Consider the following 27,343-nt stretch of genomic DNA (forward strand, 5'->3'; position numbering starts at 1 on the left):
ATTTTATGTTTGAGCTGCGATTGCAAAATTTAATTTGTCAGGTACCTATTAATTTCCTGTATTCCATAAAGTTATCAAAATATCCTTATTCAGGTCAGAATGTCAAAACAGATTGCCGCTAACAGATCCTTTTTTTGATCAGATCACAACGTAAATGAACAAAATTCTGCTCACGCTTTGCGCTCGCATTATTAATATAGAAAGATTTCCAATTACTCTTCCTTTTCATGATTTACAAAATATGAAGAATGTCACATTTTTAGGTTTAAATCTTGAATTTGTCAGTTTTCGCTTCGCGCTCGCATCAATTCTTTAGTTATATACTTATCGTTTTCCATTCTTCAGGTAAAAATGTCAAAAATTTCTGCACGCGCTTCGCACTCGCACTTTTTAAATAAGGCTTATGATATTATATGAATATGAATATATATATATATATATTACAGTGCGTATAAAAAAAGTTTACACTTAGAAAAAATCCTGTAAAATTATACATTTTTAATATCCTGAAGATTTATCCACATTTTAACTTTGGTACTGATCCATTTCAGTAAATGACGATATAACTGTCGAAAAATATTTCCGCTTGAGTGAGCACCACTTACTTTTGAAAAGTTAGTGAAAAATGATTTACGCAGAACTTCATTTTCGCCTTCATTTTTAAAACTTTCTTTCCTCTCAATTTATCCCTTTTTAAAATAATCTTTACAAGTCTAGCATTGTGTACAGCCTTCTTTGTTGATTTTTTTTATTAAGACTTATTAAGACTTATTGAGCTCGGTCGATCCGTTCGTGCATCGTGCTTTGTCGATTGTCCCGTAGTGTGAAATCTGGTCACCCTGTTCCAAAGTGAAACTACAGGATTTCCTGCACAATATTGGTGAATTTTGTGAAAATTCGTAATAATAAAATGCAAGTTTTTACTGGGGTGTGAGTGGGAAAACTGTCTCCACCACCTCCCCCGCTGTGTACGGCGCCATGTACTATTCATAATAACACACCTGACTCGAAACATGACTTGGTCATATAATGATTTATTCTTACAAACACAATCTTTCATTAACATCATAATTACGAAATGCGATCTTATTACTCTGTACTGGGGGGGGTACTCGACACAAAAGGATTCACAAAAAATTATTCAAAAAATAAAGCAAATGACAGGAAACTATAGTAAAATTTGTTTCATTTTTCGGGATATTATTTTCAAATCTAATACAAAGTTACATCTTCATTTTGAACAAGCATTTTCTTTTCTCTCACTCGTTTTTAGAAAACTTTGCCCCATTCGCCATTTTATGCCCCTCATTTTTTTTTTTGTTGATTACGCTTCTGGAAAGGTTTTGGAAAGGACAGTCCGTCGAACACGATACCCTCCTGACAACCCATCATAAAATGTCCCCCGGGACAACTGTCCATATACCTGCGGAGTTTTTGTGTAGTTACATCACTTCATCACGACTGATAATTATCGTATATGAAAAGGAAAGTATATCCTTGTTACAGAAGACCATGCATGTATGATTGAAAAAATTGGTCCTTACGTTCGCATTATCATAATTAAGCAAATGGCGGCAGTTTCTTTTCAAAGGGGTGAAGTGGACTTAATAATATTATGCATTAGCATGGGAGGGAGCTGATTGTCAGAGCGATATTTTTCAAGAGCGAAATTCAAACAAGCAATAGCGAAAAAGTATGACATCTTCCACCCCCTAAATATGATTCCATCTACTTATAAGAGAGTGAATTGTAATTGCTTGAGGCAGAAAAATATTTTCACAGAAGGAAACTCAGATGTTTCAAATCATTATTTAATGGTATACAACTCGGTAATGGGATATTGTTTAGATCGCGCGAATCTATATTCGGTGTGGTATCACACTGCTTAGAATGACCAAATTTTACATTCTATAAACACAATTTGCCCCTAAAAAATCATATGAATGATACATTTTTATGCATTGAATCAAGAGAGTATGGCTATAAATGACAATTATGAATTGTACGATTCCAAAAACTATTTACTTGGTTAGTTTGATCTCTATCTCATAAAATTGCGTAAAATACGTGGGGGTCCCGTTCACATATGGGGAGATGGAAGCGGTTAGGATGAATATATAACCGATGCTTCAGGGAAAATGCATAGTGATGAGTTGCTATTGTCATTCATCTAAACTGTTCCATCAACATTTCGATAAATTATGTATTTTACTACACTTAAAATAACACATTGACATGACAATATCACACCTATTAATGACTGTTCATTTTCTTTTATTACCTCAGCTCTAGATGTTACCTGCTTTCCGTTTTGCAATCTTTTCCATTTCATTTGCATCAAAGTAATCAATATCGCAATAAATATTTATTTATTCACGCAAACAAAGAGTGTTCCTATAGGAGGGCGAAGTTTGCCTACATCAAAATTATTTTTTGCTTGTAATCTAATCTCATACTAGTATATCTTGCTTTCGGTTTAGGAACTTCTCCATGGTGAAAAAATATGTGTTTTTCAGAGGGTTTATCTCAGTTTTCATTGAAGATCAGGCTAAGCGAAATATCGTTCGATGTATAGACAAACATATATAGACATAGCACTTGGCCTTGTGGACCCTCAAACAAGTAACATCACCCTGCTAGTATACCATATAACGTCATGTAAAAGTTTATCATCTATGACACGCAAATGTGCTATTTCACCCTTGTAAAAAAATATAATGTGGTCAAATATCAACTGTTTCATTTCCATCTAAAATCACCTTTGATGTTAAAAAATGATTATAACTTTAAAAGACTCTTTTTTTAAATATCTTTTTTTTGCGTGATTTTACCTTTGGACTTGCATATCAAGAGCAGAATGTTTTGTTTAAAAATCATAACTGAAATTTTAAAACCACGGTGAAATGAAAGATAACAATTCAAGTTATGTTGTTCAGTTGAATTCCCGACTCTGAATCTATTATTGAAACGCATTATATTCTTTGCTTCTCTCCAGTGGTTGTTTTCTTATACATAGGCCTACATAGAAATAAATATTCGTTATATACATATATATATTAAAATAAAAAGCTCCTTCAGAAATGCCTAGAAAATAGGTTTCAAAGATTTATAAGCTTATTATTTATTGTTAAATAATCGAGAAAAGAAAGGAAACCTTTGTTTCGCATATCAAGATAATCCATGGTCTATGCACGGTTATAGAAATAAAAAAAATCAATTTGCAATAAATTACAATTTATCTGACTACTTGATAATATAATATTAAGATAAAACATTATCAAAATTGTGTTACAAGAACATCTGATATATTACGAAATACCATGCGGACAATACTATCATACAGTGTAGTAGATTCTTTTCCAGGTCATGATGGCATCATCATCGATTATTGGTTCTTGTTTCCTATAAAAAAAGAAAGAATATTTTGAAAATACAATTGATAGGTTGACAGTGTTAAGTATTGTAGATTTCGATAGATTTATGACATAAAATGTGATTTCCGAGATAGCTCTGCTGATTTTGATTTTTTCATTTCGGGAAAAGGGCTACAACCCTCTTCAAATTTGCATAATCATTTCGTTTTCTTAGTTTGGTGTATAACGTAATTGCTAAATCGCATCATGTTACTTTTTATATCTGACTCCAACACTCTCAATGTTCATTTACTATAGAAAACATATTGCTTGCCTGCTTGAAACCTATACTCTTTTCAGTCATTCAGCTATATTCAAGCAGCCCAATTACACCAAGATTTTTTTTTACCGCAATACGTATTCAATCAGAGATCTCGACTCCAAACAGGAAAGCTATATTTCGAATGATTTTATCAGTTAGTTTGAAGGTGATTTTCGTTTGTGTCTGTAACGTCATAAACATGAACCTACTCTTAAGGCCTAGTCACACCGGTCCGCCCTAGCGTTGATGGAGCGCTCGTGGAGCGGTAGGGAGAGGGGGTCGAATTTCGCTCACAAAATTGGGGAAAAAATCGAAAAAAAACAATCGAAGTCGAAAATGGTGAACGGTAGCGAGCGGTGATGATTTTTTCTCTCCGCTTCACGGCCGCTCCAACAACGCTCGGGCGGTGTGACCAGGCCTTTAGCGTTTCATCAACATTTTTGTCCGACAAGCCAGATCTGACATCTTTCTCTGACTCTGATTGGCTGTGAGGCACTGTTACTATGGTAACTGTCGGATAAAATGGGACTTGTCGGATAAAACAAGTCCTTCGTGAAACGCTCCCCAGGTCACATCGCCCGAGCGTTGTTGGAGCGGTCGTGGAGCGGAGAGAAAAAAATCATCACCGCTCGCTACCGTTCACTATTTTCGATTTCGATTTTCCCCCCAATTTTGTGAGCGAACTTCGACCCTCTCTCCCTACCGCTCCAAGACCGCTCCAGCAACGCTCGGGCGGTGTGACCAGGCCTGTAAAGCATGAAGACTAACCTTCGGAATCTAATCTTCGGCCATAACGCCACTAATGTTCTAATTAACGATTCCTTTTTCGTTTTCGGATTAACGAACATCGAGGTATAGGCAATAACGAATCTTCGCAATAACGAATCTTCGGTATCACGAAGTAATCTGACCACTGACCCCATTTCCCCAAATATCATTCATAACGCTTGCCTGCTTCATTCCCGGCTTTTTGCTCTTCGACCTGCTGAGGCTTCCGACCTTGTTGGTTAGATTCTACACCCATCTCCGAGATACCTCGCCGGCCTTCACATGGGTCTTCACGCTGGGAGTCATCGATACCTAGAATGAGCAGGCAGAAAGGAGCAAATTGCTTTTAGAAGATGCCCGGGGGGGGGGGGCACTTCCATTCACGAGTGGATACCATGCGCGACCATGGGGTCTCGAAAAGCACCCTAAACACGTAATTTTCCAAATTCTGAAAATGTACCCCTTAACAAGTATTGGCGTGTGAAACCCTACCCTTAACAAGTATTGGAAACAAAACGATACTCTTGGCAAATATTTCCTGAAATGTACCCCTAAACAAGTACAGGAATGTTTTATTGTTACGGGTCCTTCGGTCGTCGGCTTTACCTTATTTGGTTTAGTACGACCCCAGCTTCTACACCTCGCGCAAATCGGACTCTAAACACGAAGTGTTGGGGCAAAAATGACATCCTTTATGAAACATACTAATATTGTTTTATCATCCCCGTAAATTCAACCCTAAACACGTAATTTTCCTAGCGAAATAGATACCCTTTTTTAATTATTTTTTTTGTTTTTGACACCCTTTTCACGCTACTTATATACGTAACGTGCCCTATCTTGAAAAAGACATCCTTTTTACGTGTTTTTTGGTCGCGCGTGGTATCCACTCGTCAATGTAAGTGCCCCCCCCCCGAGAAGTTGTTAGTATTTATAGAGAATTAGAAAGTGAAAAGACTTTAAATGAAAAATTGACATCCTGGTTCTTCCCGCATACATTTTGTACATAGTTTTTGTTGCTCAAATAACCCCAGACGGTGGCACAATTTACCCCACAGATGGGGCAAGTTGAGCCATTTGACATCGTTTTTTTTTAAAGGTCACGATGACTTTCAGTGTGGGGTTAGAAAGTTATCTATAGGTGAAAAAGATTTCCCAAGAATCGAATTTAAAGGCAAGGTACTTATTTCTACAATATTACTAGTCATATCAATTCTAACATGCAAAATGCAAAAAGTGTCACAACTTACCCAGCCTTCCCCTACTGACTGGTGAGTGAGATTTTGAAAGCAAAAATAATTATGTGTGATATACGCCCATCTGTACCTCGTGACACAACGTCATCTTTTTAAAGGTTTGATAGGTAAAGTTGAGAATTGTCCGGGAGGTTCTTGAAATTAAACACGCATATTTTTAAGGATGATGACTTTTGTATACCATCATCATCATCATCATCATCATCATCATCACCATCATCATCATCATCACCATCATTTCGAGAACGGTATCTAATCCGTCGGCTTACCATTTGCCTGTGTTGTTTGGAAGTATCCAATCACTAGCAGTATCAAAGTACACGTGATTAGGGAAGACATCTTGATCGCTAAATAAGTTTACAGTGTATATTGATGATTGACTTCAGCAAGAACGATGTTATCTCCACGCCGGTTGAAATAATATTTGAATCCTTATCTGATTTGGATGGTGATCTTAGAGGTGGATTAGAGTAAAGCTTGAATGCATCCACCTCTATGATGATGATCAGTAGTTCGCACATGCGCATTCCCTTTCTGCTGGCATAATTCTGCCAGGACATCGATCTCTGATTTCAACTGTAAATAATATACCTGTAAATTATTTCATTATCATGAAAACACTTAACATGGATTAGGGATTTGATTTATGGACGCTGTCTCTAGAGAACATTGATATGCCAGGTCAACGCAATACAGTACGATTTGTATTGTTTTGTTATATAAATTAAGGCCAATACTACATGACAAATCATGATTTACTTTACTTCCAATCGAAATACGAGCATAAGTGTTCAGATTTTAAAACTTCCTCGTTTGAACTATAGTACTTCAAATTAAAGGTCTATACCCAGGGTGACCAGATTTCACAAAATGATATACGGGACAATCGACAAAAGGATCAACAAAGATACACATTGTAAAGAATTGAAAGGGAGGGTAAACGAAAGAATGAAGGAGAGAAAGAAAAGACAAAAGAAAAGAGATGAATTGAAAAGAAATAAAGAAAAAATAACTAAAGGGGAAAAAGAAGAGAAAAATAAAGAAAGTTAGAATAAAAGAAAGAATAAAAGAGAGAGAGAAGGTTTCCCTCATTCTTTGAAATGAATATAGAAAGAAAGAAAAAGAAAGGAAGGGAAGATGAATAAATTTGTGAAAGACAAAATAAAGGAGAGAAAGGAAAAATAAAATAAGAAAAAAAAGGGTGGAAAGAACGAATGAAGGAAAGAAAGTGTTTCTTTCATTCTTTGGGAGAAAAAAACAAAGAAATTAGAAAACAGGAAGGAATGAAGGAAAACAAGGACGGAAGGAAGGTAAATAAATGATAAGGGAAAAAGAATAAGAAGGAAATATAAAATAGATAATGAAAGATAGGAGGAAAGAGAGGGAGGAAAGAACATTGGCGGCGGAAGCAAAAAAGTTTTGGGGGTGTCTACCTGAAATTTTGGGATGGACACATGTAAAAAATTGGACAAGTGCCCCAAAAAATTTTGACAAGCAAAAAAAAAAAAAAAAAGGTAATCAACCTAAATTTTAGGGGGGGGGACAACACACGTTTCAATGGGGGTCCACGTGAATTTAGGGGGGACGCAGAGAAAAAAATTGACAAGCAAAAAAAAAAAAAAAAAAGGTTAGAAATTTTTTTTTAGGGGGGAACGTCCCCCCACCTACAATTTAGGGGGGACACGTCCCCCCCGCTTCCGCCGCCTATGGGAAAGAATGAAGGGAAGAGAGAATGAAAGAAAGAGAAAATAATGGAAGGAGAGAAAGAACGAAAAAAAGAGAAAGGGAAAAGGAAGCAAAGAAAAGTTTAAGGAAAGAAAGAATGATTTCAGGAAATAAAAAATGGAAATTTAATAAAGGAAAGTAACAGAAAGAAGGAAAGAAAGACAAATGAACAGAGAGAGAGAAAGGTTCAGGAAAAAAAGATCGGAAATAAAGATAGATGGAACAAAAAAAGGGCAAGTAGGACGGATATAAAGATGAACAAAGAATGTTACAAAAGAAAGAAAGAGGAAAAAAGTTCAAACTTCAAGCAAACAAAAAATCCAGTCATCTAACAAAAATCATAATGATATTTGGTGCTTTTTAATACATTTTTAGAATTTTGAAAAACTAAAATGTTTTAGATAATAAAATTTCAAAGTGTAATATTGTCAAATTCAAAAATTAGATGATACATAGCGACATCATACAACAAGATCTAGTTCTGAAAACTCAATAATTTGTTCCACCGATTACATCTCCAAATTACAGTACATGTAGTTTCATTAGTGTTATCTCTGCTTCGTCATCTCTTGGTCATTTGATGAAAATTCATCACTTGTTAATATATTAACTACATTTTGTTCAATATTCTTAAATACGGGACAAATAGGCGTCCCGGGAAGGGACGCCAGGACAAAGGAGCAAAATACGGGACAATCCCGGGAAATACGGGACGTCTGGTCACCCTGTCCATATCCTGAAGTCAAATTTAATAGTCCATGGTCTGACTCTGTGCTAAAATTATTAGAACTGACAATGTCAAGATTTAAGTTTAGATTTCAGGGTGTTTTAGGTTTACTGTGTTGTTTCCCAATCCTTTAATGACGAAGAAAACTGTTTTAGTTATTATTCCCAGACAGTTCCGAATGATTTACGGCGCAGATTAGCTGACAATTGAGTGCACCCTGACAAAAAGTTGACTTGAATAAAAGGAGAAAAATCAAACAAGCATAAGCAAACCTCATTTTCATGTAAAGAAAAGATACATTCCTTCCTGAAAATGTGGATTACCATTGTCTTAACATTACGTGGCTCCGTCAAGTTGGTTACTATCCAAAATCTGTAAAAATGAAATATTTTATAATTCAAACAATAAAAAAGAATAATAAAGAAAAAGTGAATGAAGGACATCATTGACTCTCTCATTGCCTATCACTGAGTTGTGCATTTGAAAAATAAGCTAAATTTTAAAATGTCATAACTTTCTTATTTTAGTTCCGATTTTAATACAATTTTCACTGTTGTGATTGTTTGATTTTTCTCTATTTATTCAAATAAACATTTTTTTTCCGGGGTCGACTTGACCTCTATAGATTCGCGTAACATCTTTCTCTCCGTAATTCTTGGAGCTGGCGATAAACGCTTCGTGATCGTATAATTATGGATAGACAGGCCGTCACAGGCGGATTAAGCACAAACCGTAAGGAGATATCAAGGCATATTCATCACGATCTTCGTATGCAGGAATGGGCGATCGACTTCGTACAATATCGTACGATATGCATATTATACATGTATAGGCTGAGGAGAATGCGGAGTAATCACACGATGACTGGAGATCTTCGTACAGCCTCTGTATACGTCCTATCCATGAAGGTCCGTATAGTAAATCGCAGGATACCCGAAGATAATTAACAAGTAGGCCTACGCTCTTTAGATCTATTCGCGCTCGACTTTTCTCCCTATATTAGTACTGTACGTTTCATACTAATTATGCTTGTATTTTATTCCGTTGCCAGGTGCGGATCCAGCTTTCGCCAATAGGGGGGGGGGGGCGAAAAATATTTTGATCAACATTTTTTTGATTGGCCGCTACAATCTGGCATTTTTTATATAATGCGAGCGCGAAGCGCGAGCTAAAAATCTTTGATGTTTTATGTCCTTAGAACTGAAGATTCAGAGCAGTTTTTATAATACTGAACAAAGATAAGTATCCGACTAAACAATGCGAGCGCGAAGCGCGAGCCGAAATTTTATCATATAGTAACGTGAAAAGTGACTCAATTAGGACTGTTTTTAGTGATTAATGAAGAGGATACAAGTATCACCAATTAGATAATGAGAGTGCGAAGCGCGAGTTCAAAATTTCTGATATTCCGACCTGAAAAAAAATGAACAGTCTAAGCGCGTTTTTATTTAAATAAACAAGCTGTGTGTCTCAAACAATTACATGCGAGCACGAAGCATGAGCTTAATTTTTTTATATAATGACATGATAGAGGAGCATTTTGACAAATTTTGGTAAGAATTTCCAAAGAGCATAGGTTTCTCACAAATCAAATAATGCGAGCGCTCAGCGCGAGCTGAACATTTTGATACACATTAACAATTTGTGTAAATCAAACAAAATAATGAAAGCTTGATGTGCGAGCTAAAAAATTTTGTGCAAATTAATATCAGAACTGGATATATTGTATATATATATTGGTTATATATAAGTGTCATTTAACCCTCTTGAATGGGATTCATTACACAGGTAATGCGAGCGCGAAGCGCGATCGAAAATTTTTATATAAAGTCTATTTTCCAATTCTTTCCCTCACCTTTTTTGGAGTATCCTTTCGGGGTCTCCTTTCGGGGTCTCCTTTCGGGGTCGTGCCGGTCTTTACTAGGCTGTAAATTACCCATCATGGGTAAAATACCTCTTTCTTACCTTTCTGTTTTCGTAGTTTCTATCAAGGTAAAGAGTACACTTTTTTCTGCAGGTTGTCAAAAAATAGGGGGGCCGGGGCCGGCTCGGCCCCCTCCTGGATCCGCGCCTGGTTGCACTCTCTCTCTCTTTTCTAAAAATTACCACAGGGCAAGCTAACTGAATTTCAAAGTTAGCATAGAAGCATTTTCATCATCATCATTTAGTATTTATTTATGTCTATTAATACCAGTTTCAGTTAGATTGTGTGGGTGACTATCATCATCCCTGTCATGTTAATATATGGCCTACTTTTGGGCTGTTCAAAGAAATGTATTACTCATTCACATTTTGTCAAATGATCCTGTTTAGAACTGTTCAACTTCAAAGGTCTATAAATATCTGATTTGATTTACGGGTTGCAATTTCATTCATATACTGTAGCTTCTACATTGCAAAATTTACGATTCGGTAACTAAATAAAAATTAGGCCTATAACTTAGCATTATACAATATAAAGATGAAGCCCTAAATTCCACCTTAAAATCAAAGTGAAAGGAATTGTCGCAAGGAATTTCCTAACATTACAAGTTTATGAAAACCAGAATTCTGTTTAAGACTGCAGTATATCACAGCATACCTATTGATAAAACATTCAGTTGATATTAAAACTATGTATTTCTGGTTCTTCGGATGTCCTTATTTGTAAAAAAAAAATTAGATTTTATCAATTTTCGTCATCAAAATACTATCAAAGTATCATTACATAGTCAAATATCACAAAGTACAATGTAAATCACCATAACACATCAAGGCTGGAAGAAGAAATTTTGAAATAATCATATTTTTTAATGAAAATTTTTCACAAAAAATCAACCAAAATATGCACGAAATTCTTCAATTTCACTTTACTAAATACAACAGTGTCTCAATTACAGGCTTGGTCACTTTGCTCCCTCGGATTCATTTTTTTTTCGAAAAAGTTTACGCGTCCCGGCTGCCCTCAGCCAAAAATAAATCTGAGTACGGCCAACATACGGAAGCTCAAACGAACTAAAGTGACTTTGGCTCTTACGTCAGTGTGCCCAAATGAAAAAGAACGAAGGAGTCTGAAAAGATATAAAGATATTTCATGTAGATATTAAAATATGATATGAAAACTTCAAATCAAGTTTATTTATTTATTTTATTTCCAGGCAAAAGACATCAAGAATAAGTACAAGAAGGAGAAATTACCACCGACTAGTGCCTGGACTGACTGAAGATAAAAGAAAAACTAGTTTCTGTTATGAAGCTCTCCTCACTAATCGGGGTTTACAAAATTAAATATACAAAAATAAAATCGGTATAAAATGACAATATACATGTATGTTTAGAAACATTACTTATTAAAACAAAAACCTAACAATAAGGAGTGTTTGTTTTCATGTGTAATTATAATATCCAGTGAGAGTAATCCAATCCACAAAAGATGTGCGAAAAGGCACATGCCCCCAGCCCTCTTTCGCTTACCCCCTCTATCATGTCTATTAATAACAGTCACAATTTGATCTTCATTTTGGTACCTTAGATGTGCCCGTTGTAATGTTTTCGTGATACATGTACACAGGCACATCCACGTGCACTCCCCCCCCCCCTCTCTCTCTCTCACACACACTTTTTTTTCAACACATACCCTTACCCACACCCACGTGTATTACGTATACATCATACAGCTGATCGATATAGAACCATACCCCAGATTAGAAAGTCCTACTACGCAACTAAATTAAATATCACAGATCTTGTCTTATTTTCAGAGAGACTATTTACTCATACCCTACCACACCCTCAATATTTCTAAATAAGTTTAGGAATTTTCAGCATTTATTTGGGTGTATCATAATAGAAAATTCACACTCTCGCTCTAATTTCAGCATGTTCAGACCAGTATTATTTTCACCATACGTTTCATCCAAACGCATATAATAATTGTCTTTATTGATACATAAAATACTAAAGAATAATACAATCAAATTCTTACGTTAGTACTAACCATCAGAATGTTCAGCCTCCCATTTCATTCAAAATGAAGGAAGGTGTAGGCCTGTAAACGTAATTAGGCATACTCATATAAAATGCAAACATTTCATAATAAATTAAAATCAGCAAACTTTGGTAAACTTCACACACATATACACACAGTTCAAAGGTGCCCCGACAAAATTAAAAAAATATTACTACATATAGATATTAAACATGCTCAAAAAATATATATACACATTGAAACAGCAAACATTATGCTATACCGATTATCATAACTTACAATACACATAACTACAGAGAAGGAGGATAGTAGTTGCAAGCAGTGGCGTACCGTGGGTCACAAGCCATGGGGGGCACAAGCAACATTTTGAATCATTTAGTGGGCGCGCGAAGCGCGCTCAATAGCCAGGTAAACTGACCTAATAGAGACATTTTAAGGAGTGTGCTATTAAACAGATATGTATGTCACTGATCAAATAACGCGAACGCGAAGCGCGAGCGGAAAATGTTTGATAGTCAGACCTAAAAGAGGGGTATTGTAAGCAATTTTTGTAATCATGATACGTACCTTTCTCACTAAACTATACGATCGCGAAGCGCGAGCGGAAATTTGTGTATGTATTGCCCCAAACGGGGGCAATTCATGAAGAGCAGATATATTTCACCAATCCACTAATGCAAACATAAGCACGGAATGGAAATGTTTTATATTCAGACCTTAAAAGAAGGGCAATCACTTTAAAAATAATCATGAAATATAAGCATATGTCACTACATAGCATGATAAAACCTTTAAGTGCAAGGAAATATATTTAGTGTATATTGACTTGAAAACGGTGTATTTTAGTACCGTTTAATCCCCTTGAACAGGATTATTTATTTCATTAAACAGACAATGCGAGCACCAGGAATGATGAACGCATAGACCCTAAGCTAATTATTTTTCACAAAGTTATTAAAAAAATATATAATACAATTTATATATATGTATAAAAAGAATATAATACACAATAAGTTCTTCTTCTCCCAATGCGTTTCTCTTTCTTTCTCCCTATATTTCTCCTTTCCCCCCTTTTTTTTACCCTAGACTCGATCGGCCATTTTGTTATGATTCATAACAAAATGGCCGATCGAGACTGGGGTAGAAGGAGAGAACTTTTCGGTTTTTTGAGGTTCCAGTCTGTGCCTTAATGTCAGGATACTACCACTCGTTAGACCATCATCCATAATATGGATGATGGTCTAACGAGTGGTTAAATTATGCACTTACCACGATTATATTATAATCGTGGTAAGTGCATAATTTCTGTTTTCACAATTTATCTTGCTAGGTGAGTATGGGTAAATACACGGTGAGCTCCTGGGCCCCGTCCCGCGAAGCGGGCAGGCGCTCCCTGGGTTAGTGTTATATCAAACCAAGTCTTTGACGGATCACCAAAGACATTGTAGATGCAAATTTTGTTTTCACACATCGGGTACGATATAATTGTGGTCATCGAGTTCCACTTGGGCTGTAATCGTTGTTTCTTGCCTTGCCTGTCGGTTGTGAACTTGATTCACCAATTCAGCATATGAGCGAGCAGGAAGGCGCTCTGGGTGAGAATGTGGAACCACATCTTGGTTGGATCGAGAAAGATCATTAACCCCTTGATAAGAATGCTCAAGTACTGAAGAATTTCGATTAGGATCATTCTCTTGATTGGGGCTAAGGTACATTCCCTGGTAGGAATCGCGTTGATCACGGGTCTCTCTGTTTAGGCAGGAATATGGTTTCTGTTCTTTTGAATTCTTCAACGATTGTAGCCTACGTCTGAAATGATAAGAACATGATAAATTGAACTTCATATTTTCTACAACAACATTATTTCGTGAACATAAAAAGGCCAGCTTTATTGTAAGTCTTCTTTAACTTGGTTGTACGGTGCAGTCCCAAAATATAATTTCTGTATCTAACGAAAATATTTCAAGCAGCAAGGGCGTAGGCTGGTTTGAGCATGGGGAGCCGCCATCCTGGGGAGGTGGAACTGAAGTGGTATGGGGAGGGGGTACACATCTTGGGGAAGTGGATCTAAAGTTTGGAAAATCAGTTGTTGAATGCAGAAGAGGGTCAAATTTCGTTTTGCTTGCAAGTGTCGGCGCTCCTCTGCCTCATCGGGAGGGTACACGTGCACCCAGTGCATGTACACCCCCAGCCTATTGAAGCGCGTATTTTTCAAACATATAGCTGAAAATATTTTTATGTTCAGTGGGTGCAATGATGCAATGCTAGCTTTGATATGCTTGATGAGGGCTTAGTTTTCATCACATCAGGTTATCGAGTCGGGTCGGACCCGACGTTTTGGAAATTTAGGGGACCCTTCTCTCGATTGACCGGGTAACACGATTGCCGGCGACCAGACGCGATATCAATGATGGCACAAGTCGTTTTCGATACGTGTACTACGTTGGATAGATGGATATATTTAAGTAGAACGAAGTAAGCTTACTCCTTTTTTGTTTCAACTGATGAATTGTTTCTATAAACCATATTAGACTGCAAAAAAAAAACTATAGAAAAACAAAAAACAAACACGAATTTTGAGAAAACAAGAGAGGGAGACAAAAAAGGTCGAAATCATATAAAGGATAAACCCTACCTGCCATTTGAGACTTCCATCAATTGGGGATCTATAAGGAAGGGCTACTTGAGTAGCCCTTCCTTATAGATCCCCAATTGCCATTTGCCTACCTGCCATTTGAGACTTCCATCAATTGGGGTCTATAAGGAGGGCTACTTTGAGTAGCCCTTCCTTATAGATCCCCAATTGATGGAAGTCTCAAATGGCAGGTAGGGTTTATCCTTTATATGATTTCGACCTTTTTTGTTCCTTCTCTTTTTTTTCTTTCCTGTATATATACGCATATTATGAATAAGTCGATTATATTTTCTTCATTTCCAAGGGGATCCACACTTTACAAGCTTTACTTTTTAGTGGACCCCTCATTTCCATTTATGCTCAATGTTATACTATTTTTTTGTTTTGTTTTACGAAGTAAGTCTGTAAAATTGTACTTGATTAGTATTCCTTTATATTATGTTTTGAATGGAAATGGAATAGAATTGAATTGAAAAAAAATCCTAATAAATATCTTGATAAATCCTGTTATAGCGAGATTGTAAATAGACCTATACAGTAGGCTATGTACGTGTTAAGTAAGTAGCCTGGATTTTCCCTTGAATCAATAAGCCTGTCATCACTACACGAATAAAACTTAAATCTGGGGAGATCTTAGAAGTATATGGGTGTGTGTGTGTGTGTGTGTGTGTGCACTCGTCTGGAAACAAAGAGTGGATTTTTTTCAAGCTATAAGTCGAATGCCCAATTTCGAACAAAATGGATTCGTAGTGCAGAACTGGTTTTGCTGTATAATGAAGGCCTATGTATTTTCCCATTTTTTAACCCATACGAATCTTCAAACGAAGTGGAAATTAATCATAGGTACAAACTTAGCCAATGACGAGGGGGTTTTAATATTTCGCCTGTGATATCGTGTGTAGCCATTGCATTTGAGGGACTACAACCGCCTCCTTGACTAGAAAAATTTCTTACTGGTTCAACAGAGGTTTAGTACATGTTTTTCGACATTACATGTCACTAGTATTACTCATACCTTGATAAGTAAAGCAACGACGAAACTACAATACCGTAGATGAACAGGAGACCACAGATAGTTCCAAGTACCCCTGCCGATGTGCCTAGGTGAAAATTAAAAGATGCAAAAGATAAGCTAACATTATTGGATGTGGTAATTATTATTATTTCATAAATTGTTAAATCTATTTTAGAAACCACTCACTAGTTGGATTACAAGTAAAATACTACAGGGAATGTATTATCATGGTCCATGGTATTAATATTATAAAGCCTTGTGTAAAAGCGGGTCATTGCAGGGTTGGGGCTGACCATAATAAACAAAATCATTTTGAATATGAGAATTGGCCCTTAAAAACCATCAATGCCATTCACGAAATGCCTGCCAGACAAGACGAAGCTCCCGGAGGGGGGGAATAAAAAAACAAGCATATTATCTCAAGGCATTAACATAGCATACACGCTTATGCAAATTTTTGAATAAAATTGTAGTAGTAATCCTACCTGTTTTAGCAACGACGACTGGTTTGACAGGGTTGTCGTAATATGTTGTTGACTGTTGAGTAACTGGTACGAGGGAATAATAATATTGGATATGAAAGGATATACTTCCCGCTGAAAATAATACCATTAGAGCAGACTTAATAAGATTAGACAAGCAAATTGGAAATTTCATCAACATTGGACAAGGAATTACAAATTTATAAAAATTTCCGGTATTTCGATGAAAGATGAATGTCTTTATGGATATGCAACAAGCAAACTGATGACGTCATAATTTATCAAACTTATGTATTTCATATGAAATATATTGATTTGAATTCTGTCTTATAAGAATAAGCAAAACTTGGATTGGCAACTGATTTAATGTGTAAGGTATTCATTGCTGCAACTTATTTTTGTTTTAAGGAAGACGTAATACAATCGTAGTTAAAAAAAGTAGTTATGATATAATGCAATAACATGAAAATGAATAAAATTTTTGATATAGCAACATCAAACCACCTCATGAATATTATACATGCATTGCTAAATTTCAAAATTCAATAGTTTCGTTTTGCTATCGGATTTTGATGAAAAATTCAGCGTTTTACTTTATTTATTTACACACGATTGTTTTCAGCCCTGGGTACCCCTTTAAAAAAACGAGTGGTATTTTACTTGTGCATGGCTCCATCAAAAAGGAGATTTGTTAACTTCACCATTGCATAAAAGCGTGAACTGATGTTCTTGCTAAACAATCTGAAACAAAACCGGAGGTTGCTTTTAATTCATTTAAGACTTACTTCCCCAAACTATGGAATGAAATTCCAAATGATATAAAAAATAGTTCTACTTTATCAAGATTTAGATCTTTATGCAGGAAAATGTTATTTTCTGTTTATTGATCGAATGCATATGATCTCACATCTTACATAGTGCTGCCCCCCCCCCCCTTAGCTTTTTTTTTCTTTCTTTCTTTTTTGCTGCAGGAGTGTTTCTTTTAATTTTGATCTGGATTTTTACTCCTTAATTTTGTCAATTGTAATGTATTAATGTATCGCGTGGTGACCCCTTTCATAAGCATTGCTTCTCTGGGTCTCCGAACCATCTATTTGTTTGTTTGTTTTTCTGATACTTTGTTGATACTGTATATTGTACTGTTTTTATCCTTTTGATGGTTGAATAAATAAATGAATTGAAATGAATTGAATGAAATGTTTCACGATAAGATGATGAAATGTAACCGATTTTAAATTGGTGCTAATGGTGCAGTCACATTTCCCCTACGGCAGCCGTACGGCGAGTCGAAAACAGCCATTTTAACGTCCTTTTTTGTACCAACTTCATATAGGTGGTTTATAGATAAAACGAAAAAAAACGAGCCTGGCCGTTTTCGCCGTAGGGGACATGTGACTGCACCATAATTCGGTTGATCGTCAACACAGGCAAACAATCTACTGAAACGGGCTCTATAGTCTAGAGCATAAAGGAGCATAAAATATGACATTACCCGACTTTGGGGAACTCGTTATCACCGTTGTAGAGTTTTCAGTCGGTTGTGGCCCAGCAGCAGGGTCTGGATCTTCATTACCAGGCAGTACTATAAATGAAAAAGCGTTAAGCATTTATTAATGACACTGTTCAAATTCATTTTAATATCAAACTTAAAGAAAACCGAGAATATCTTATAGACGAACCTGCTATGTGACACATCATCCAATGTTGGTAATGTTAGTTATTTTTTTATCAGATATGGTTAAATTATTGTTAAGGATCAAGCTTTATGCTACATACGAGTCTACACCAATGCGATTATCGAAGTATTATCCATTATACCGGCTTATTATTTTCCAGAAGGGTCGACAGTATCCGGGGGGGGGGGCGTTTCATGAGATGACTTGTCGGACGTTTTACCTGACAAGCCACATTTTATCAAACAGTCAACATAGTAACAGTAATCAGCCAATCAAAATCAAAGAAAGTTGTCAGATCTGACAACTTGTCGGACAAAAACGTTGATTAAACACTCTCCTGGAAACGTTACAAGCTTTCGTAAAGCCATGATGCGCCATCTCAAATTCAGGATGATGGTACTCTTTTGGTCACATTTTGCTTTTTTCCATTAATTGTGTGATTGATCGTATCTTTTTATATCAAATTCAACTAAACTTGAAGGGTGAATGCAAATATAGAACACGAAACCAGAAAAAGAGCCCCCTGGAACATTTGGAAAGCACATGCTTGTTTGTGTGAGTCCCCTGACATAATGAATAACTCATTGAAGTGTAAATTTTCTTCAATGAAATTTAGATTGTAATTAACAAGAATTTAAATAATGCTAATCAGATACAATTATACTCTTTGTGCCTGTACATTATTAAATGAAAATTAAAACAATGCATCATACCCCTGGTATATAAAATTAGAAAAAAAAACTTTAGTTAAGGAAAGCGCATAAAAGAAATTACTTAGACAATGTGATATAATCAAGCTTTATACAAGGCAATACATTGCATCCATGAAGATCATGGTGATGGCATTGACAGTGTATTCCCACAAAGCCAACATATTACATACTTCAATCTGATATGCGATCTTATGTTGGCAAGGTTGTTATTCCTTGTAACATTTTGATTTTATCAGGCAAATGCTATTCATTGTTGTTTCTGCCATAGTTGTTAAGTTTTATTTCTATCTAGCAGGTGGATGGGGGTGAAAAACCCTACAAACAATGTAACACAATACATGTCGTCCCATGTTTGGAGTTTTTATGGCAGCGGTGAGATGCAGTATAAGTTCAAGCCGAAATCTTGTTGGTTTTCATGTTCTGATTTCTTGGGTTCGATTATATAGCTTTATAAAATGAAATCATAAAAAAATTGCGTAGTATGTAAACCAACGGGGAAACACCCTCCGCAAGTGAACCCATTCTGGCTAGTATTAAGTTCCTCTCAATTTCCATGCGATACTTTGATTTTGTTCACAACCTACTTCAATGAAATTCATACCTGAGTCGAGAGCGAAAACATATAAGAACCCCAAAAAATTGTTCCGGAAAAGTTTGGATAATCAGGGAATGCCATAAGCTGCGTACATCGTGCAAGAGTCCTTAATTGGCATTAATATTATTTTTTGTTGCTCAGCACTTTTGTTCAAACAGATGTCTTAAGGACACCCTCAGGTAAAAAGAACCGTCATTACTTTCAGGGATAGTACTGTGTATCATCATATAACAATAATACTTACGATCAAAAACGGAGAGATCCGCTACCTCGTTACATGATGAAGTTGTGTTTGTCGGGCAAGGGCAATTGGTGAAATATCCACTTGGCCCCGTCAAGGTACTTGGGTCGGAAGTAGCAATATTCCCACAGAAACATTCACTTGGCAATCCATCGCAGTACATGGCATAATCATATTGACCAATAATATTACAGATTACTTTACACAGTTCAATAGTCGTATTTCTAGGATCAACATCCCTGATAAATCGATGTTTTATTGATGTAACACGATCCCCGATGTAACAACCACCTACAAATGTAAAGAAAATGTTTAGAAAGTAGTGAATCAAATATAAAAGTAATATCCACGGTAAAACTCAGCAACAACAACAACAACAAAGAATAACAGATGACTCAAAACTGTCCTATTGTTTTTTGACACAATGTATCTCGATATTGTTTTTTGTCCATGAGAATCTTGCAGTCAAGTTTATCTATCCTTATGTTGGGTATATGCATGTAGGAATTCATAATCATCAATATATCAAAATTCAAAACAATATCGCATGATAATTGTATTGTGTTTTATTCCATAAGGAGCTTAATCCACTTGTAGCGTTTTTCTGTAAATCATTTTTTTTTTCATTCACCACTTTCCCTTATCCATATAGCTTTTTATTTTGACATAAACGATTGTACTATAATCTTAGATTAATCAAATGTTTTTTTAATCTAGCATTCGATATCAATTTTTGATAATTTTGTTAAATTTCATCCTTTCATGGACTTAGCTCCTTTTGAAATAAACCCTTAATTGAAAGTCTATATTTTTGCCAAATTTAAACATGCTTAATTGGAAATTTAATACAAAACAAAAAATATTGCTATAAGAGTACATTTTACATCATATCTGATGTTTATCCATTGAAAATTTTAAAAGGAAAAAAATCAGTTTTTTCTAAGGACAGTTACTTTTTGATGTTGAATGAGCTAAATCCAAAAGATATTCAGAAAAATAGTACAATTATGTTACTTTCATCAAACTTGGCAAACATCATGAATATGGTGTAAACTTGTATCCACAACCTTACCTCGAAAATTGAATGCAAACTTCTTGTAAAGTAGTGAAATTAACCAATCTTAAATGACCCGGTAGCGGATTTAGATCCTTTCCGAATAAAACTGTTTTGAACTTAGCTCCTTTTAGAACAAAACTCAAATTTGCAATCATTTTTTAACCAACCTTCCGATTGTTTCTTTCAAATGCGATATGGTGCAGTTGATTTCCAGGTCTAAGATACATAGTTGTATTTAAAAAATCAATTTTGGTCACTGGATTTTTGGAATCAAGCTCTTTATATGTACATGCATAATGCTCATGTGAAAGTATGCGAAAAAACTTCCAAATGAAAACTTCTTTAGTCATAATGATACAGAAAATTCAGAACCGAAGTAAAACAATACAACTAGCACATCAATGATGTGGAGCTCATCCGGCATCTCGCAACAAAATTTCACACAATTTTGATTTCAGCCCAGCTGACACTGAAGTGAATTATTTTGGTGACATAAATTGAGGATATAGAATGGAAATTGATGAAGAAATCACATAGAAGCATTTTTTGCAATCTATGAATAAATTTCATATGGATTAAGTATTAATAATTTTCTCGTCAAAGTTTCTTAACTCTCTGTACAACCTTAAAGAACCTAATGTAGCTCTCAGATGGAACAAAAATAACTAAAATCAATCAACAAATAAATAATTAATTTTTGTGAGTTTTAAAAATGAATAAATTACCAAAGGCCTATTTAATGAGTTTCAAAATTCTATGTTGAAATTTTGTATCACCACCTCGAGCTATCATATCAAGCAAACAAAATTGAAATTGATGAACATATGAAGAAGAAAAAACATTTTTTTTAATTATGAATAAATTTTGCATAAATTAGAATAAAAAAATTTCCAGAAAAATTTCAAAATTTTGTGTACAAGTTTGGTGAACCTCATGTAGCTCTATACCAGACGGAAGAAAAAAAAATCAAAATCTGTCAACAAATAAAGAAGAGGCATTTTCTGAATTTCTGATTTATGAATACATTTTGCATAAATTAGCATAAATAATTTTCCAGTAAAAAAATTCAAAATTCTGTGTACAAGTTTGGTGGCCTCGTGAAGTTCTACCAGATGGAAGAAAAATATCAAAATCTGTCAACAAATAAAGAAGTAGAGGCATTTTCTGTGATTTCTGAATAAATTTTGCATAAATTAGCATAATTTCAAAATTCTGTGTAGAAGTTTGATGAGCCTCGTAAAGTTCTACAAGATGGAAGAAGAAAAAAAGTAAAAATCGGTCAACAATTAAAGAAGAAGAAGCATTTTATGTAAAAATATGCATACATTAATTTCGCATAAATTAGCATAAAAATTGTTCTAGTCAAAATTTCAAAATTTTGTGTAGAAGTTTGGTAAACCTCATGAAGCTCTACCAGATGGAAACAAAACATTCAAAATCGACCTACAAATAAAGAAGAAGCATTTTTTGTGAATTTTGAAAAATGCGCATAAATTAGCATATTTGATGAATTTCAAAATTTATTTAAATTCAAAAGAATTGAAATCGGGCTTGAAATGGCGAAGTAGTAGCATTTTGAAATTGTGGACGGACGACAGACGACGGACGCCACGCCACGGCATAAGCTCATCTTGCCCTTCGGGCCGGATTAGCTAAAAAGTAAACCCTCATACTAGCCCGTACAACCATGATTATTGTAAAGAAAAGTGATTGTCTTTGACAGAAATTGTCGACCATGAAGGTAGAATGGGTCTACACCTCCCACCAAGAGTTGAATTGTTTTCGAAACAGTAACATTTTACTGTTAGATAATCTGAAAACAAGATAATCTGAAAACAGGATAATTTATATTTATTTTCATTACTACTTTTCTGAGGCAGGGCTTCATACGAGCCCCCGTATTACCCCCTGTTGTATAGTAACAACAGATAGAAACGTAGAATGTTTCTGATTTTTCATTTCTGCAGGATAAATATATCATGTTTTTCCTTTCGAAATGTGATCCTGGAAACCTAAAATATCTTAAAAAATATAAAAGAACATAATAACACTCAAATCAGAACATGATATTGTAAAACATATTTGTAAAGAACTTGGGGAAAAACACAGTATTATCATAATACTTATTAAATATATATATATATTATATATATATAAATATATATATATATATATATATATATATGAATATCATCAAAAATGTTTTAATCAAACTTGTTAGCTAGCGGTTTATTGCTTTGAAAATTATGACAAAGGTTTTATCACACTTACTTAATGGAGAATTTTCAGATCGAGAAATGTGAGCTATCAATAAAATTGATGATAAAAATCGGAACATCATGTAGATCATTTCACTGCAGTGAAACAGATGAAATTTTATCACTGCCAACAGTCCTTTTCTATGCCGATACTGCTTGGTAAACAGCGTCAATTTAATTCTTCAGAAGTAATGTCTTGCGATTATTGATACTTTTAGACTCAAGTATAAGTAAAACTATGGTTTCGCTTTGGAATCTCCCGATTTTATATATACATGAAGATAAAACTTGAATTAATGAAGCTAATAAACTAAAGTGATGCAGGAAATGACAAATCAAACATTATCATGAATAAGGAAGAGCTTTTTGTGAAAGGGGAATATAATATGTTTGCGGATCATCACACACACACGCAAGCACCATGACACATGCAAACCCTCACAAACCGATCACATACTAAACCAGGTCAGTTCAGAGAATTCCTACCTAGCTAAAATTACAATGTTGATATTAGGCTTTAAAGAATGAATCATCAGTTCGTGAATTTGATTTAAGAAAGATCAGAGGTGAAATATCTTCCCGATAATTGTAATGATACCCCGAATTCCGTGATTCATTTAGTAATTTAATTTTCCTAGTTTTTCCTTATCAGAAGCTAAAACGTATAGGGATAGAGATAGAAAAAAAAACCGGAAGTAAATTACTAATGTGACATGGTGATGACATCTTCCAAGTTCCAACAAAAAAAGAACCATGCTATATGCAAAACATGGTAAAAAAGTAGGAAGTTCACAAAGAAAAAAAGTTTGTTTTGAAAATACCAGAAAAAAAAATAAGTTGGTGCAGCTTGAAAAAAAAGTTGTTAAATTTTTTTGTTTTTGTGAGGTCATACTCCAGCTGCCCCCATGTGTTATTTCTTTCAGGAGCGGGTGTGAAATCACTTGTATGTTGGTATACTGAAGATACATTAAAAACCATTTTCGAATTTTTGAGAAAATTAAATTTTGCAGACTTCTTTCTACACGATATATGGAAACTACCTGAATATGACGTCAAAATTAATAAAAATATACACAACAAAAAAGTAAGTCCCCCCTAAATCAAATTGCTGTTTATTTTGAGATATGATATTTCGTAGGTGGTTTTTTACACTTATCAAGCAACTCCTGGTGAAAAATGAGATTGATCGGTTAAGTCATGCATGAGTAATAAAGATTGAATTATAAATGACAATTTTTGAAAGTCACAAGAGTTTTTCAGATTGTGCAATTACAAAGTTGGGCAAAAGTTGTTTTAAGGTGAATTTTATGGTATTATGCGGTTTTACTATCCATCATTTAGCCACTCCACATACAATTTTGATATCGTATGTTCATGGTTGAGTGAGCACAATGCATTGTAGGGGCTGTGGAAGCGGTGGGGGGGGGATTCAGCCCCCTCTCCACTTTTTTTCAAAAAGCACGTACAAAAATGTAAAAATGACCATACGATTGTGATTTTTTTTGCATGGTCAGCCCCCCCACTTGAAAACCATTCCGCAGCCACTGCATTGTGACGTATCATCATATGGATTTATGGTAGTATCCTTTACAACTTGTTAGATCATGTTAAAATTTGAAAATGTTGGTGTATCCCCCTATTATAAGACCCTCCCTCATTTGAAAATTCTGGGTCCACCACTCATTTGTCCACAAATTAAACTGATCATAAGAAATTGTTAGGAAAATAATACATTTATGCAGTATCAAGAGTATTCATTCCTAAGTTTTCGAATGTGCTCGCTCAATCATGAAAATGTGTAAAGTTCGGAAAGTGTGTTGTGATAAAAATGATGGATGATAAAGACTACAGCAATTAAAGTCACATTTGAATCCGAATTTGCCCCCCAATATTCACTTTATTACCATTTAAAATGAGTCTGTGACATTGAAAATATCAATTTTTCCACTTTGATGCGTGCTCACTCATCCATAAATAAACAAATCGATTCATTTTTGCACAGAATTCTGCGCATAGGTTTAGAAATGGGGTTTGTTTCATGGACGGTTTTGCTACTTCTGCCAACAGTTAGTTCATGAAACTTCGCACATGGCTTCAGAGTAACACTATCCAAAAGGCATACACACCAAAATAACCATTCGATACGGCACAGATTGGGGCCAAGGCCTTGATTTTTTTTTCTCATTTGCATAATTTTCGAATGTTGTGTGCATTAAACATCGGGATTTTCATAAAAATAAAATCAAATGAACTATGCAAGGAGGTTTGTGACAGATATCCATAGTTGCAAATTGCATTTTTCCAATAACGTAAAAAAGAACTAAACACATTCCACATGTTCATTCAAGCGTGAATGTTTAATTAAATGCCTTGGAATCATTGAATCATGTTAATTGGTCATGAAAATAACGAAAAAGTTGAGAAAAGATCATGTTCAGTTACCAAAATGAAACAATACATGCCTATGATATTTGAAAATCGTATTTTTTGTTTTCAATAAATGTTCATTGAACCATGAAACGATTAATATTGTTGAAGATACTCTTCCCAAAAATAACTGTCATCATATTCTATCATTTTATTGAAAGAAACGTGCAAAAAATCCAGTTATAGCATATTTGGACCAAAAAAGTTGTATCGTCTTTTAGAAAGTACATTTTACAAGCCTGCTGAGTATGTTTCATGATGAGAATGTGGAATTAGTTCCATTAAAATGGAATCAAAGTAATAACATTTGGCTTGTGACTTTTGAAAAGTGACATGTTTGTCTTTTGACGGTGCTAACTGAAACATGACGTAATATACGCCCATAACATTTACTCAGAGGATAGCTTATAAAATTACCTACACGCTCATACAAAAATATAATAAAAATTCGCATTGGTTCGAAAATTGTTGATGTTTGTTTAATGGGGGACTCACTGTTTTCGTTGTGTATAGTTCTTAAAAGTTTTTAACACCTTTGATGGACTTTCCTCAAACTTTCATCAATAGTTTAAAAATATTTCAACACTGTCGGTTGGTATCAGGGATGTGAGAGGGAGCTTCCTCTCGCGTCTCTGTTGGTATTAATGCCTTGGCCTAGGCCTTGGTGGTGTGGGCCTTGACTACGACAATGACATACACACGAACACACACCCTAACAAAAACGATCACATAAAAAATCAGATGACGTCAATTCGATGTATTTCCAAATACAATATCCGTTTCTGGTCTTGAATGTAGATTCCATGTTCCCCGGTTGGCGCACTTCAAGGAGTTCAAGGAGTTCCTTCCTATAGCTAACTGTAATATAAATATTCTGCTTTCAAGAATGAATTATCACTTCCTGAATTCAATTCAAGAAAGAACAAAGGTGAAATCTCTTCCCGTTAATTGCATAGGCAGATCCAGGGGGCCCTATTGGCGGAGCAAAAAAAAAAGAAAAGAAAAGAAAAGGAAAGAAAGAAAGAAAGAAAAAAAGAGGGAAAAGAGAGAATAAATAAAGAGTCTTTCACGTCACTACTTTTCGTATAAAAAAGTTTACACTTTGAAAAAGCCCTGGGAATTAGAAAATATACAACATGTAGGTATTTTTTCACATATGATCTTGGGTTTAGGTCTCATCAATCCAATGAAAATAAAAGTTTTGACAGAATGATACACTTGAGTGAGCACTGTCCATTTTCGTAAAGCTCGCAGAAATCTGTTTGCGCAGAAATGCTTGTTTTCACGCAGTGAAAACTTATTCTGCGAAATACACTCACACATTTCCCCTGCACTTTTAGTCAGTTGAAATAAAACGGATACATTCAAGCATTTTGTAACAATTTTGCCACCCAAATTGAAATTTCAACACTTAGTAAGCATATTCTTTACCCTTTTTGTGTCAGCTGGATCTGAGGACATAACTGAATCTGAATCCAGCATTTTTTCACTAAGTTATTATCATTTAGAGTAGGTTTACATTTCTTTTTTCGTATAATACTTGTTTCTCACACTTTTCCAAGCTTGCATTCTTGCAGGTAAAACTGTCAAAAACTTTTAGCTCGCGCTTCACTCTCGTATTATTTGATTTTTAAAGTATGTAACGTCTTCATGGCTAACTGCAAGCAGTCTTTAACAGGTACCTTTTCCATCAATTCATTTCTGCTCGCGCTTCGCGTTCGTAGTAATTGATTGTTGAAATATATAACTTCTTTAAGGCTAAGTGAAATAATTTGACTGTTGGTACAATAAAAAGCATTTTCGATTTTTGAGAAAATTAATTTTCGCTGACTTTTTTTAGTACATGTGGGGAAGCTGCTTGAATATGACGTTAGAAATAAGAAAATGTTATTCTAATAACTATAAAAAGTTGATGGATTTTCCTCAAACCTTCAACAACATCATTTTTTGCTACTTTTACAATAAACGTTTTGTCAGGGTGAAGTTTCCCTTCAAAAAGAAATATTCTTAGACTGTCTTTACCCAAACCTTAAACTATTCTTAATTCCGAGGAGGATATTGATATTACTGACCATATACTTTACAAAACAACAAAGCAACAACAATAATTATAATTCCCACTTAAA

The 27,343-nt window shown here is 34.9% G+C and overlaps 1 protein-coding gene across 1 annotated transcript; it reads right to left on the reverse strand.

Annotated features, from left to right (window-relative positions):
• Positions 1 to 13,464: 13,464 nt before the first annotated feature.
• LOC121406570 lies at positions 13,465 to 19,768 on the reverse strand. The gene is made up of 5 exons (XM_041597578.1): positions 19,479 to 19,768; positions 17,743 to 17,832; positions 16,254 to 16,316; positions 15,769 to 15,853; positions 13,465 to 13,927 (listed from the first exon to the last, which is right to left on the reverse strand). Exons 1-5 carry the CDS (start codon positions 19,636 to 19,638, stop codon positions 13,582 to 13,584), a joined length of 744 nt encoding a protein of 247 aa, XP_041453512.1. The 5' UTR covers positions 19,639 to 19,768; the 3' UTR covers positions 13,465 to 13,581.
• Positions 19,769 to 27,343: the final 7,575 nt, after the last annotated feature.

Source organism: Lytechinus variegatus, chromosome 1, assembly GCF_018143015.1.
Source record: "Lytechinus variegatus isolate NC3 chromosome 1, Lvar_3.0, whole genome shotgun sequence".
NCBI classification, from domain to species: domain Eukaryota; kingdom Metazoa; phylum Echinodermata; class Echinoidea; order Temnopleuroida; family Toxopneustidae; genus Lytechinus; species Lytechinus variegatus.